The 15,155-nt window shown below is 37.1% G+C and overlaps 2 protein-coding genes across 8 annotated transcripts; one reads left to right on the top strand and one right to left on the bottom strand.

Annotated features, from left to right (window-relative positions):
* Nucleotides 1-66: 66 nt before the first annotated feature.
* On the bottom strand, nucleotides 67-9,456 carry LOC144656030 (uncharacterized). 5 transcript variants are annotated; one of them, XM_078516253.1, is made up of 9 exons: nucleotides 9,356-9,449; nucleotides 7,853-7,939; nucleotides 7,583-7,669; nucleotides 6,368-6,548; nucleotides 5,769-5,865; nucleotides 4,251-4,363; nucleotides 3,102-3,204; nucleotides 1,712-1,835; nucleotides 67-1,217 (listed from the first exon to the last, which is right to left on the bottom strand). In XM_078516253.1, the coding sequence occupies exons 4-9, from the start codon at nucleotides 6,535-6,537 to the stop codon at nucleotides 868-870; spliced, it is 957 nt and encodes a 318-aa protein (XP_078372379.1). In that variant the 5' UTR covers nucleotides 6,538-6,548; nucleotides 7,583-7,669; nucleotides 7,853-7,939; nucleotides 9,356-9,449; the 3' UTR covers nucleotides 67-867. The 5 variants fall into 5 exon arrangements, with proteins under 5 accessions (XP_078372379.1, XP_078372377.1, XP_078372380.1 ...); XM_078516251.1 differs by having other exon boundaries at nucleotides 7,857-7,939; XM_078516254.1 differs by lacking the exon at nucleotides 7,583-7,669 and having other exon boundaries at nucleotides 7,857-7,939.
* On the top strand, nucleotides 8,063-14,749 carry LOC144656033 (uncharacterized). Of its 3 annotated transcripts, none has more exons than XM_078516262.1 (7): nucleotides 8,063-8,189; nucleotides 10,222-10,382; nucleotides 10,538-10,658; nucleotides 11,135-11,250; nucleotides 11,590-11,686; nucleotides 12,882-13,011; nucleotides 13,875-14,749. In XM_078516262.1, exons 2-7 carry the CDS (start codon nucleotides 10,228-10,230, stop codon nucleotides 14,042-14,044), a joined length of 789 nt encoding a protein of 262 aa, XP_078372388.1. In that variant the 5' UTR covers nucleotides 8,063-8,189; nucleotides 10,222-10,227; the 3' UTR covers nucleotides 14,045-14,749. The 3 variants fall into 3 exon arrangements, with proteins under 3 accessions (XP_078372388.1, XP_078372386.1, XP_078372387.1); XM_078516260.1 differs by lacking the exon at nucleotides 8,063-8,189 and adding an exon at nucleotides 8,641-8,785; XM_078516261.1 differs by lacking the exon at nucleotides 8,063-8,189 and having other exon boundaries at nucleotides 9,442-10,382.
* Nucleotides 14,750-15,155: the final 406 nt, after the last annotated feature.

The raw sequence follows: 15,155 nt of genomic DNA, 5'->3' as shown, positions 1-15,155 counted from the left end.
TGAAACTAGTAACAGACATACTCCACAAAAACCTTTCTTAATTGAATTGGCAAGGAAAACCAATAGTCAACTTTTTCCCTTTGTTTATTTTCGCCAAAGCAAAAAGGCAACCGATCGATGAAAACTTACTACCTGCTCTGAAATAGTTCATTTATAGCGACTTAAATATATTTACCTAGTACCTACCTGGCTTTGACCTAAGATTTTCCAACACCATTTAAAGCAATTACTATGTTGCGTTAATTTTGTAGCTCAGTATAACACATTTATCTGATAAGAGCCGAATTTCCATCTTTTCCAGCCGTTGCGTGTTATAGAGAAACCATTTACCATATGTCAAACTCTTCACGTTAACTTAACCATGTGACTGAACAGTTTTTGCATATATTTTTGATATTGCGTAAATAAAACAAAACGAGATAAGTGGTCAATTTAGAAAAGTGGTTTTCTTAATAATGGCAAAAATTTAATGTGTTGACCTAATTATTTAGTCCATTTACGTTAACTAATCAATGCGACTGAACAGTTTTTGCATATATTTTTGATATTGCGTAAATAAAACAAAACGAGATCAATTTAGTAAAGTAGTTTTCTTATTAATAATGACAAACGTATTTAGTTTATTGCTGATCATTTAACTTCTAACTAAAATTTTAAAAAGGCAGATTTTACCTGGGAAATCGAACTGTGTTTATATTGCAGGCAACCTAACAACTTAGCTACACGAATCATTTCATTCCGCTTAAACTTGCAGTCAGGTTTTTACTTTCACTTCTCGAAAGTTATGACAACCGATTTTTCTAGGGTTCTACCCGCCTATCAGTTTTATAACTTATGACACGAAGCTGATACCAGAGATCAATGATATTATACGACAAGTGTCCTGACGCCTTTTCCAGCGAATTTACAATCCTCTTCCACGTCCCCATCTTCTACTTGCACTGGATCCTTGACTTTGTCTTTTGCCACAGAATCCTCATGTTCAACAGCCCGGCTATTCATTTGATTTTTGATAAGCGAACTAGTCTCTGTTGCACGAACAATCCTTTCTACTCTTTCTGGTTCGCTAATGTCTCTGTACTCATAACAATGACAGCATCTGCACAAAAGAGCCTCCTGGATAACTGATAATCGCCTCCAGAGACAAACAAAAACGATTACCAAGACAAGAAATCCTGCAAGACTTGGTAACAAGATGACCAGCTTCCAATTTAAATCTGAAAAACAAAATATTTTAACTTGTTTATTTCACGGGGAAGTGCTAAGGAAGTGAGCGATCAAAACTAACAAGACCTTTATTTTTCGAATTGTTCATTTCATTGCAACTTTGAGAGTTAAATTTACGCATCCGTCCAGAGGAATTATGTCTGTTCTTTTTTACTATTTTATGCATCTAATGAAAAGGCCTGAATCACTATCAAACGTACTAAGCCCTATTAAAGTCAGTCTTTCAGTTTGTTGGAAAAGTAAAACGTCTTTGGGACACTTCACCTTTTTGATGACAAATGGTCTTTTCTCTCCCTCCCCACCCCAAATTAAAAACATTGTCGATGTTTATGCCTCAAACTCAGCCACAATATTTTTCTCTAGTATAAAAATAGGCCATCAAGTTTTCCTGTTTGACTCATCACACGGATATGGCGAACTATTTCCGCTAAATTTTGACTATGCCATAACTATGACCAATAATAAAATATAAGAGAAAATTTACTTTCAGGTCTTGATGATGGGGATTTAGTTCCCGATGACGGGGTAGTGCTGGAGTAAGGTTCTGTTGGAACAGGTGCTGGTTGACATCCATTTAGGCATCCGCAATGGCTTGTTAAGTTGAAGATCTGTTTAAGGATAAAATTTGGGATTACTTGTAGAAATATCTCGAAACTATTTGGGGGTACTTCATTGTTATTTCAAAAAATCCAAACAATTTGATTATATCGTTACTTCTTCGGACAAATTATTCTGATAAATACCGTCGTAAAAGCGCTATTGAGTCCCCCCCCCCCCCCTACCAACACCACCACCCCCTCTCTCTCTTTTAAGCCCCAACCTCCACTAAGCCCCCCTCTGTTAGGTCTGTCCTTCCTTAGATGTTAGTTGTGACAATTAATTAGAGTTACTTTACCTTTATAGTTATTTATCCACTACAACTGCTTTTTGTTGTTACTATTTTGTTAAAAATGTGTTACTTAACAGCACTAGGACACAGTTGAAAGTCCACCTTTGCTTTTTATGTTACCCTAACTGATATATGTTTTGCAATAAGCCACCCTCTAATACCCACGCTCCACCACGCCATGTCCCGCCCCGCCACACCCCACCCCACCCCACCTCCCAAGAAGGTCTTGAGAAGGGCTTAATAGAACGTGCACGATAGTTCACGTAAAAATAAAGCTTATGATATTCATTTCGAGGAATGCGCATGAGAAGAGAGAAACGGGTTGAACTGTATTTTGTTCTTATCTTCACGAACGCATTTGACGAGTGTCAGATAACGAGCACAAGTCAAGTGCGTCTAGAAGATCATTACAAAGTAATAAAATACTAAGTGAAATGGTTACTTGGATAAAACGAAAATGAATGAAGAAGCAAATATAAATTTTTTATAAGCCTAGAAAGCCTTACAAACGTAGAAAGAAAGATGTAAATTAATTACAGATGGCTTTCGACACACGTCTCTGAAATGAACGAAAAATTGCATACCCCGTGCAGGATTCGAACCCACGTCTCCCTGTTACTAGTCAGGCGTGATATCCACTACACCATCGGGTCAACCACGCTGGATACGTGGCAACTTATTGATGTGTATCGGATCGAGCGCGGTCAATGAAGAAGCGTTCTCAAGACAAATACTCCCCCCGGGGAGGGAGGACCAATAACAAAAATACACAAAAAAGATTTTCTGAGCCCGTCCTTCAAAGTCACTTATCATTTATCCACATTTATCATTTCGACATATTGGTCCAACCAGTATTCTAGCCCACCCTCTTCAAGGTCATGGGTTCGACTCCCGTTGGGGGTTCAGAAATCTTTTTTCTGAGTATTTGACTTGAGAACGCTTCTTCATTTATTGTTTTAATAAAATACTGCTAACAAATTCTCACCATATCGGCTTCATTTACAAGATCAAATTTAGGATCAGCCTCTGGATTATTATTGCACACTAGAATGACTTTAGATGTACCTGTTGGGACCGTTGGGTAGTTGCTTGAAAAAAGGAAAGATGACGCACATTAATAACATTAATTCCAACAGATAACAGTATTGGCTAAACCATGTGTTCGATTTAAATTTTTCAAAATGGCGGCTACAAAGGGAATGCGGAACTATTCTTACTGTAATTGTTAAAACCAAAGATCTTTTGCTTCACAATGTTTCCATACACACAGTACTTTGTAAATTGCGCTTAAGAAGACTGAGATTAGTGGATTTCACATTGGAGACGTTTCATATGACTTTGTCGGGCCAGGAAATCCTAGCAAGGCACTATTTGGTCTACGAGCACATGATCATTTGGAGATGTTAAGAAGAAGCGACTGTAGTTTCTGTATGCTGGGGTCAGGCATGGAAATTCTTGGCAATGTGAGTGTTTTTTTTTTATGACATTTGTGCCTGAAACTGGGATTTAGGAGAACTTTGGGCCAAAAGTAGGATTTGCACCGCCCCCATGCCACCCCGACCCCTTGGTACCGTATATGAGAATTGCTGAAGATACATAAAAAGAGCAAAATTATCCACGAAGTGAGTAAGCAATTTTTGAAATTACATCTTTTTTAGCCTTTTCTTTTGGTTTTTTTTCAAACGAAATACGGGTCCGTGACCTCTGCGATACTATTGTGTCACTTTACCAGCTGAGCTATAATACCTTGGTATGCTGGGAGCAGTATTGCGGCATTTGTACGTTAATGAACCTCTATATGAGCATAAGGGAGGCCATCGAGGTGGCCTCCCTTATAAGCCTGGTGGTTTCTTGGAGGTCTCTGCGCCCTACCATACTGTTTATTTTGTATTGTTTTTCTTCTAAAGTGGCAAATAAATGATGATGATGATGTGATGATGATGACGATCAACAACACACTAGAGTTAGAGCAAGGTGGGTATAACTTAACTCTTAAAAAAACGATGGCGTGTGCTCAGCTATTGAAGAGACTCTTACGAGGTACTGTGCATTGTGCTTTACGAGGTCATTCTAACTTTTTAAGTCTGTGTATAAAACTGTTGTATTACTTTTTACTTTGTATTTTTTTACTTACTGAATAGGGTATATTAATGTCATCTTCCCATTTTCCATTTCACACGTAACGTCTCTCTGTTCGCCAATATCAATATACACATGTGGAGATCCGGTTGTATCGTACTTACATAGCTGTAGATAAAACGAATGGAGCAGAAAAAAACATCAAAAGACAACTTGTAAGGTCCTTATAGCAAGGCGCCCAAAAGTGTGACCACCTTTAATTAATTCACATTCTTTCGTGCAACCACCATCCAATCAGAAGCCAAGGACAGGTTCCAGTTGACTTCTGATTGGATTAAATCTGCACGGAAGAATGTGAATAAATTAAAAGTGGTCACACTTTTGGGCGCCTTGCTGTAATTGCCTTCACTATCTTGATCCTTTTTATGCTTCTTGAAAAGAGATGGTGTAAAATAGTGGCACAAATTTAACTTCTTATAACGAAGCTTTCGAATAACAATAATAACAGAATAGCAAAGATCTTAACGAGCAATTTACCATACCGAAGGAATGTCGCGAGACTTGTTACTTTTTACTTCTAAGACCCTTCTCTTGAATTTCTATGCTGAATCTTGTTTTCAAATCGCAAAGAGCTAAGTGCCGTTAAAGTTTTTTATCAATCTCCAAAACACCTGAGGTTTGCTGGTTACTTCGCCAAAAGAACTTTTGTACAGAATGAAGAAAATGGGGCAACACACGCATAACTCTGAGTTGTTGATTATTTTTTGTCTTAACCAACATCGAATTTTGCTTTATTCTAATATGTCGTTTAAATTATGTTTTTATATTAGAACAAAATTACCTCTCGTGGTTGTTTTGATTTCACTCCCCATTAACACGTTTAAGGTGTATATGACAGATTTTTTTATTTGCCTGATCAAATCTACGTGGTATGCTGATGCGAACATCGAAAAAAGAAATTCGAAATCTCGTTTTTTTCACCGCGTTTTCGACCAAAAAACGCAATATTTTCACTTCCGGTTGGGTCCAAAACCGCGCACAGTGGGGAGCTGGGTCTATTCTGCTTTTGACGTCATGGCCGGTCTAGACCCAGCTCCCCACTGGGCGCCGTGACGTCAAACAAGTGATAAACTCAAGAACCAAACAAACTGAACAGAGAATTTCAAAGGAAGATTGTGGCTGGGTTGCCGGAAAACCGAAAAAAAGGTAAAGGCTTGGAAGTTTATAAATGATCTAAAGTCTAGAGGGATACTAGTGTAATTACAGTTTTTTTAGAAAAGCCGATGGAAACAGCGTGTGAAAATAAAGCTATCATATATCATATCAGCAAACATACAGGTAAGTAAAATGAAAAGGCGGTTTTTAATCTTGACGTATTAGGCTCAAAACGAATTTAGAAGTAGCGCACGTGTTGTTGTGATTTTAGCGATTTTAAATCTATGCCGTCGCAGCTTTAAAATTCCATGTTCGGTTATTTGGTTGTTTAGTTATTGAGTGTATCACTGAGCGCATATTCTTGTTTGACGTCACGGCGCACAATAATGCAAAATGTACACTAGTCTCCATTACTTACTGCGACGTTCTTGCAGATCCCCTTCTTAGAAGAAAACGTGTACGGCATACAAGGATTGTAAGTGTAAGAATAGCCATTGGGTAATGTGGTACTGAATCTATAAAATTATGGAAATAATTACGAATAATGAGTTAACTTATCATTTTCTTGGAGGCAGCTTGGACGAGTGGTTAGCACCATTTTCTGTTGTTGAGAAAAATCATTTTAGTTGAAATTTATATAAACCATAGTGAAATTTACCTCTATAATAAGAGTCCTATCGTATTTCCGCCATCTATCCGTTTTTCTTTTTCTCCTCTAATCTCGCCTCAAATGGGGCGTATAATATATAGGAATTGTGGCAATAAAAAGATAGAGTATATAAATAAACCACAAATATTTGGTCCTGATGTTGTTCGATTGATGCCACATTCTCCTAAAGCATTTCAAAACCCTCTCGTATATTATTTACCTGTTGTGGTTAAATTTCTAAAAATTCTAAAATTCTAACCCTTCGGACCTAAGTCTTTTAACTTGTGGCATGTAAAGAGAAATATTTTTTCTAATACCGTGCCCACTCCCGAAAACATTCCTCGCACGCTAATGTGATGATAGGTTACCTTGGTTGTCCGTCTTTCCTTTGTAGAGGAAATAGACTGTACGTTCCTTTACTTGTCTCACATGTACAGTTATCTTTTAACGTGGGGGTTGAGCGGAAACATTCTCCGGGAACGACGGAAAATACAATATTTAATGTTACTGATAAACTGAACAGCCAATTGACAAGCATCACTTAACACCCTGCAAAGAGAAAAAGTAAAAAAACCCAACAACACTCAAATCTCTCATTTGGGACACATGATATACTTAATCATCCTGTAAACAGAGCCTTGTTACAACAGCCTCATGGGGGAACGAACCCTCCGAGACAATAGCTATCCTGAATAATGTCAGACTCTTCAAAAGCACAGAGTAAGTTGCTCATATGACCGAAGCGTCACTTCCGGTACACTATACTTCTTCGTAGAAAAGACGAAACCTGTTAGTTTAGACGTTTGAAGTGGATCGACAACTAGCTAAGGGCAAATGACAATTCCAGGCCCCTTTTATTAACGAGATTTGGAAACAACGGCCGGAATTTCATGTTTGTGACAGTGTCGTCAATGAAAAGTGTATTTTCACTGTAGTTTATTTTCCCGCATCTTGCGATTATATCTAGCTTAATTCATTTTTAATTTTCCTATCGATGTCAGCTGAATAATTAAATTAGACATCGTTTAAGCCGGAATAGAAACACAGATAATTAACCGTCTTGGTTGGGTAACGTTCGTTGTTATTATACAAGCTCATGATCATTTCAAATTTGGTGAATGTTCATAACACAGAATATGTTAATTAATGGACCATGGAAGTGTGCGACTATCATGAACTTGTGTTGGTACCCCCTTATTTTTAAACTCCTGCATTGATTCGCAAACTGAAGGTATTTCTTCGCCGAAGCACTTTGGCACTAATGAATCAGAAGTCAGTGTTTTACAGATATGTACGCTGCATGTGCTGAAGACGGAACTACAGCGGAAGTTTCCCGATTTCTCTAAAACCCTCGATTTCTCGAACCATCCGGTAACTCGAACCAAAAGTCTTATTCCATCCCTTAGGCGAACACTGCAATTTTCTCCCCGATTTCTCAAACTCCTCGACTTTTGCAACCTGAATTTTCGTTTCCTATGGAGGCTCAGCTGAGAATCATTAGCACACACAAAACACAATCTTAGTATTATTCACCAGTCATAAACGAATCGCGTAAACAATCTATATACAACAAACTTTCGTACCTTAATAATTCTTTCGATGCGTTCTGTACTGCTTATTTCTATCCCAGCAGTCACTTGCAAAAATTGCGTTCAAGGTCCTGTAATGGACTAGTAAACAGCTAAATTTCTTGGTATGAGAGAGTCTTCGAACCACTTCCGCTCTGCTCAGTTGTGAAAGCAGATTTGCCTGACTGTTTGTTCTATTTGCAATTCACGAATTTGTTATGTCGCTCGACCGTCTCTAACCATTCACCGTTTCAAAACAAGAAGAGAGCGTTTATAGAAAAACACTTACCACAACGTATGTTTCTTTATGCTTACTGTACAATAATAACAAGCTGACTTCTTAGACTCTCGGAGCTTCTTTGTAAAGCTTTCCTGGAAGTGTCGGCTTCAAATTAATACATGAATATTTATTTATATTTTAAGAAATAAGATGTCAAGCGTAGCGAGTTGCCTTTAGAGACTGCATAATTTTCGTCTGTAACATTTGCTTTCAGCTGTTTCTTAGCCTCGCTTGAAATGTCTTTTTTGCGGTGCAACTGAATAACGGATCATGCAATACACAGAAGGTAGACATGGGTTGACGAGTATTGAAACATCTATTCAAGCTCAGCGCTTATAAAAGGTAAATAAATTACATTGTTCCATAACACATTTCTCTCTCCACAACAAGTTATTTGCTCTTATTCTGAATTAAGGTAACGGTTTGTTTCTCCATCACGTGTGTCTGCCTCGTAACTCCACTTTTGATTTCTTTGGTCCATTAAAACTGCTTAACACTTTGAAGTGTATCTAGATCTCTTGCCTACAAGTATACCAAATTCTGTGGTTAGGGGAAGATGAATTTTAAAATTCAAATAAAAAATTGTTGTATTATAAAATAGCCGCATTCCTTTGTGGAAAGATCTTCAATTATAGACTGAAAATCATCGCAGACAATCGCTATTAACCATGCCAACAGCTTATTTACTCAAAATTATCCAAGATATTTTGTTGGACGTGTTTGGCTATGATGTCATCTATTGTTTCCATTCCCAGAACCGTTTGATCGTCACGTGAGATGTCTTCCGGTATTCCGGGAACCGAATTTGTTTTTTTTATTCCTTTCATATTGATCACGAGACTGGGATTTCGGAAAGAAAATAACTAGAAATCTCTGCTTCCGTTAAAAATATCCAGATAAGAAGACAAGGATTGTTGTCGATTGAGTTGCAGAGCGAGGTATTGTCATGTTGTCTTTCTTTGAAGCTAAGATGTTTTCAGTCACTGCATGAAGTAGCGCGAACATTACTAGTTGTCATTTAGTTGGGTTTAATAATGAACAATTGTTCATTTGATTGTTTCTATCATTATATGACTATCTTGGATGGTATGAATATTTCTTGACTGTTCGTATGGAATTAACAGATGTTGTACCCCGAGTACATCTTGAAATTTTCTAAGCAATCCTTATTTGAAACATTTTGTTGCTATGTCTTAGCTAAAGGAGCCATTGTTCGAATCGTGAAAGAAATATTTTCTGTGATTGTTGGAAATTCCAGTATTGTCTGCTCTCTGAATCAAATATGCAAATAGCAGTATCAATGGATATTTAACTATTACAGATGCGGTTCCTTGTAGCCTATTAAAGCTTTTTGCTGTTTCAAGAGAGTTGTAATACCACACATAAAAGCCATGGCCGGAAATATTTCCGGCAGTATAAATATGTTACTGAGTCATATCTTAATTATTTGGTAAATGCTATGACGAATTATGTTTTCCCATAAGTTGCGACATGCCTTTTAACATTACCTTGTTGGTACAACGAATATGATAGGACCAAGTGTCACATCTGTGAATGTTTCGCAATTCTCCACTGGTATTGTGCAAGCACAAACAACTAACATTTCATGGACTACTGACTTGAAGAGCTTAGTCGCGGTATTTAATGCGCATGTCTCAGTGACAGATTATTGACAGATCACTGTCTGTGATTGATATTTCCTAGAAAATTGGCGTACAACGCGTCTGGGTTTCTCAGAACGGCGGCTGTTTATTGTATGATATTTGTTTTTTTTTTTCCCGGTTTCCTTTTGCTTCTTGACCTTCTTTCTTCGTCTGGAACTTACATGGGTTTTCTCTTTTATTTTCTTTGTACAACTGATAAAAATAACACTGCGATTGTTTTATTAACTGCAATGATGTGAAGGAATGGATTAGATAAAAAAATATAGAGATTGGAAAGCCATGATGAGTAGGGACGTGGCGGCGACAAAATGCCAGTAGCAACGACATATAACTGTGCAGATATTTCTCTGATAGAATAAGGAACACGTTTTCCTTTAAAAAATCTTTTTATTTTATAGTTAGTTTTACAATGTGACCAGTATCTATAATATTTAATTACATATGGTTAAAAGTTTATTTTTCAATACAGTATTCAACATTGTTTGAAGTCATCTCATGGTCTCGCTGCTTTCTAAATTTCTAAACCTGGTTTTACTAAAAAGGTTAATGTCTTATAGGTTCTTTACAACTACCTGCTTGTATGATAGCACAGATTGAACTAGCAATACAGCCGATCACTTGTCAATCTACACCACACTAATACCCCGGGGGGCCCTGGACTAATACAGTCACCAGAGTAGCTATGGCTAAATGGATATTTTTTTCCTTAGGCAAAAATGAGGTACTGGTATCTATTAGAATTCGTTTTCATGTGGAATATTTACGTTATTTCCGGCAAAAGCATCGAAATACTTAACAACTGTACGTGTAAAACGTCTGATGGAGGAATCTACAGCCTGATGCCACTCCGCAGAACAGACGGACTTCCAAAGTATGTGTAAATGCAACCAAATAAAGCAATTTTTGATTGACTTGTTAAATATTTCTCTGTTTATGTTATTCTTACGACGTCCACTGATGTGAACTCACCTTTTGTTTGTTTTATAAAAATTAATTATTTTCATTAAATTTTATTTTTAACAACAGATTTGTGGTTTCTGGCAAGAAATACCCTGGTTGGCGATACGCGTACAACCCGTGTACCCCAGTAGACGTGGGACAAAATGATCCAGATGCCGATCCTCATAAAATTTGTCGAAATGTTGCTGTAAGTTTTTTTGGCGGCTTTCAGATATTTTTTATCTCTTGCCGTCCTTGCCATTCCTGCTTTTGTAAGTTGCTACAGTTTTAGTTTGTTGTTGTTGTTGTTGTTGTTGTTATTGTTGTTACTGTCGGTGTTGTTTGGTTGTTGTTGTATGTAGAAATATTGCTTTTATACCCTGTTATATTCTTACTTTTGTTTCTTTCTGTTTTGGTGTCACTGTTGCTGTTCTGTTCACTTCTTTTTGTTCTTGTTCTTCGTTGTTTGTTGTTGTTATGATTTTGCCTTCGTTGTGGTTGTTGTTGTTGTTGTGGTTCGCCATCTTCTTTTTCTTCTTCTTTTCCTCCTCCTCTGCCCTTTAATTCTTCTTCCTCTTTTATTAATTCTTCCTGTATTGTTCAGTGTAGCAAGGATAGGTGTGCCTTCAACTCTTTTAATCAATTAAGAATCACCACTTTGATAGATTTCTAAATGTTATTCAGATTTGCAAATATGCAGAGATCGAAAAGCCACGTGAATACTTTGAGGTTGGTCTGCAGCGAGACATCAGTTGTGAAATCAGCCAAGGTGGACACATAGAGTTGGTCTATAAAACCAAGTAAATGTATTTAATTGTTATTCTTATCAATATTATTTTAAAGCCAATAGTAAAGTTAAGTCAGGTCCTTTCGGCGATGGGAGCCCCTTAAAAACCTGCGAGTTAGCGAGTTTTACGTACAGGGTAGTTCATGTTTCGGTTTTGGTGAATGTGTAGGTCAAAGCCAAGAAATTGTTTACTTTCCCTCATTCCTATTTCCAATGCAAATTCCTATTGCAGTTTTCATCACATCAGTCTTTTAAAATGACAATGGCAGTTATGTAGGGTGTGTTCCCACTTAACCAGATGATCATGAGCATTTGTAATTTAACCTAAAATTTAAAAACATTCACTTTGCAGTGATCCCAGCATAGACAATCCACATTCCAGAGTGGTGTTCCAATGTGACGAGTCCGTGTCAGACCCAATTTTCCAAACCGAGGATGAAGATTACTATGTAAGTACGAACTTTCATGTCAACTTTATTTCTTAAATTGACAATCAAAGTGTCATAAATTATTTGACCGCAAAAGCAAATGCGTATTATCTTAATTATTAGTAGTCTTTATATCGAATGAAAAAGAAAAGGATCATTCTGTGGAGCTTTGTTGATTGCCCATTTCAGATCATGTAGCGTTCTCTGGAGAGTTGTTGCTTTATATTTCTCCAAATAATGAATTCATGCGTACCCGAAAATGGTTGTATTTGAAGAATACAACAGTAAAAATGAGATTTCCCTGATTTAAAATGGGACAACAAAAGTCTCACAAACAACGAAGCGAAAAAGGTTTGTTAGGGACCCACTCGTGGGTCGATCATTTCATCTCATCGTTACTGTTTGTTCTGTACAGTCTATCATGTCGGGTTAAAAAATGGTCATTATGTGGTATTGCATTGGTGATGATATCTATGATATTTAACGATTATTCCATGAGCGCGCGTTGGGTATGAGATGGCAAACAGCCAACAAGGCGCTCAATGGCCAAAACTATCTCATATCCAACAAGCACGAGAGGAGTAATTGTTTTATTAAAAACAACCAAACAATTGCAATATTTGAGCTCCTGGGCTGCTCTCGTTAACGTGTGCACCTACCATACCGTATTTTCTCAAATAAACGCCCCCGGCGTTTATTTCAAACTTGGCTTCGCGAACCCGGCGTTTATTTGAAGCCGGCGTTTAATCGGGGCCTGGCGTTTATTAATGGACTGCAATTTTCTGCAAACTTAAAGATTGATTTATTGTTACCGATCTTCGAGACCAAGGGGCAGTTTGTCAAGGCGGGAGGGTTTTTCTCTTCGTTCTGCCCCGAAAAAGTGTCCCTGGGTATCCAAAGGTGGTAATTTCCTTAAGGTGCACAGAATACGGATTGAATAGTTTATGTTGCAATACAGATTTGTGACAAACAGAATATATTTACTTGCTAGCTTGACCTCAAATAAACGCCGGGACCTCGAACAAACGCCCCCGGCGTTTATTTAATAACTAGCAATTTTGACCCGGCGTTTATACGAGGCCGGCGTTTAATCGGGGTCCGGCGTTTAATCGAGAAAATACGGTATTTGTGGTCCATGGTATATGAGCTCATATACCATTGTCTGTTTAATAGTACTGAGTATTCGATAGCAACGCTGTGCACTTTTCTTGAACAGATCTTTTCCATTAAACACTACTGTGCCTGTCGAAACCGATGCCCATCCTGGCATGAAGCCTCGTCAGTTTCTCCTCCAGACCCATTCAAAGCAGAGGTTCAGTTGGAAACGACAACAGAAGAACAAGATGGTAAAAAATGTCTTTTCATATCGTTTCTCTAAAAGCCAAGCTGTTTAAAGCATGAGACAAACGAATAAACTTTCATTCCTATTTTACACCACGATGAACATTATTCACATTACCCTGTTAAAGAAGCTTTTAGAAATCTAGCGAGCACAAGATACTTATAATAATTGAATTCTGTGAGATATTTAATTTGGTAACCAATCTGATATAACAGACTTGAAGTAACACGATGGAGTAACGGCGAATGCCAAAGGCCCGGTTGAATCGCTTGGCAGAATCTTGGTCCAGAATCCTTGCAATGCTTAACCTCCATAAAGATAACATTGTCACCTACCTTCCGCGTTATTAAAGTTATATAAACGTTATATCTGCTGTTTAAAAACATTTTTTGATTCTTTAACGTCATGTTACTGGTAAGAAGATTTTAATCCTCGAATCGTGAGGGTAGAAATAAATACTCGCTCTATACTGTACTCTCGTAAATAAAAGGCTTATCATTCGGTTGTTAGTGAATACTAGTATCGACTTTACACCTTTGAGAAGCATAACTGTATAGTCTCTTGGGCATTTTCTATCTTAAAATGCTTTTATAGCTATAGGGATTTGTACACGGTGCAAGGTAATGTTTTAAAAGACAAAAGGTGGCGATTTCGGTACAAATAGAGGAGAATAAAGATTTGATATAAGATTGTATATTAGTAATTTATAGAGATTAACCAAATGAAGGTGGTATTAACTCGACGTTCGTGTGTGATGGATGTCATCTATTTGATGTAAATTACCCCTTTTAGTTTTATCCAATCCTTCCTTTATGTAACTTTCATATCGTTTAATTAAAATTCACGTGTAGTATACCTTATTTTCAGACACGGGAACGACCATTGTCTCAGCCGTCTTGGCGGTTGTTGGAGTGATTGTTACTGTCGTCATTGTTGTGATTTTGTGGAGGAGGTTCCGAGCCCGCACTGACAGTTCGGAGAGACAGCAGCTCTTTGACAGCAATTCGATGGAGATATCATACAGCTTGGTTGAATGACCCATTTCTATGATTATTGAAATATCGTTACAATGTTTTTTTTCAACGAAGAATTTGGCCAAATCCTGGTTCAATATCCGTGAAAAGTATCAAAGCAATATATCACTATATTTTTATAACGAACTTGATATATAGTACTCAGACACTTGAGCAAATGTCTCGTCGCGTGTATGCAAAAAAACACACTTCTCAGTCAATTAATCAATTTTATTTTCATTTTCCACCATAAGTAAAGAAGCACAAGAAGTCTTTTTTTTACATATGTTTAAAGTGGTAGTAGAGGCTAGTAAGGCCAATAAGGAACCACGAGTATTAAAAAATAGCTATACAGGGCGAGATTGTTTATGTCTCCGTTCATAAGCACATTGCTTTTATTCTAAGAAACTTATACAAATAAGAAGTTGACAGCGACTTTGACATTACGTTACTGCGAGCACTATGAGAGTAGTGATAGTATGTTTGATAATTATAATAAGTATTTTTTTTTAATATGATACAGTTATTCCGTATAACCACGACTTACAATTAAAAAAAAATAGAAAAGGGATATATTTATCTACAAAGGGATTACTTCAATTTTTTTAGACAAAAATGAAATAACTATTAAAATTCAAGTTTAAAACAACTAGGATCTTGATAATACAGGTAAAATTTTCTATAGAATGATAAATAAATGGATGTCTCTGAATGGACATATAATGAAGACATACGAGTGGCATATCTGCAGTTATGTGTGTACAAAGATTTATCATGCAACTACTACCGTTGTAATTTGATTTACCGCCTGGGACACAAAATTCATTTAAAAGACAAGTGCACTAAATCAGAACGGGGTGTTTCCGTCTACACTTCTTTTTTTTTTTTGTAAGACCCATTTTTAAGCGATGACGTATAGCTAACGACGTCATCGCTTTATGCAGGCAGCCGACCGGCAGGATCTTTTTGTCTTTTTGTCCTTTTGTCTTTTTGTCTTTTTGTCGTTTTCGCGCGATCGAACAGAAATCAAGTTTAACTTAACAAGAAATCGCCGCGTAGAACTCAAAAGCAAAATACTCCCGTGCAGTCAGAATGGAACACCACAATGTATAAACGAAAGAGACTAAATTTTATA

The sequence above is a fragment of the Oculina patagonica genome, chromosome 6 (genome assembly GCF_052425735.1).
Source record: "Oculina patagonica isolate OP01 chromosome 6, crgOcupat, whole genome shotgun sequence".
NCBI classification, from domain to species: Eukaryota; Metazoa; Cnidaria; class Anthozoa; order Scleractinia; family Oculinidae; genus Oculina; species Oculina patagonica.
This window is presented reverse-complemented; position numbering and strand designations above follow the sequence as displayed.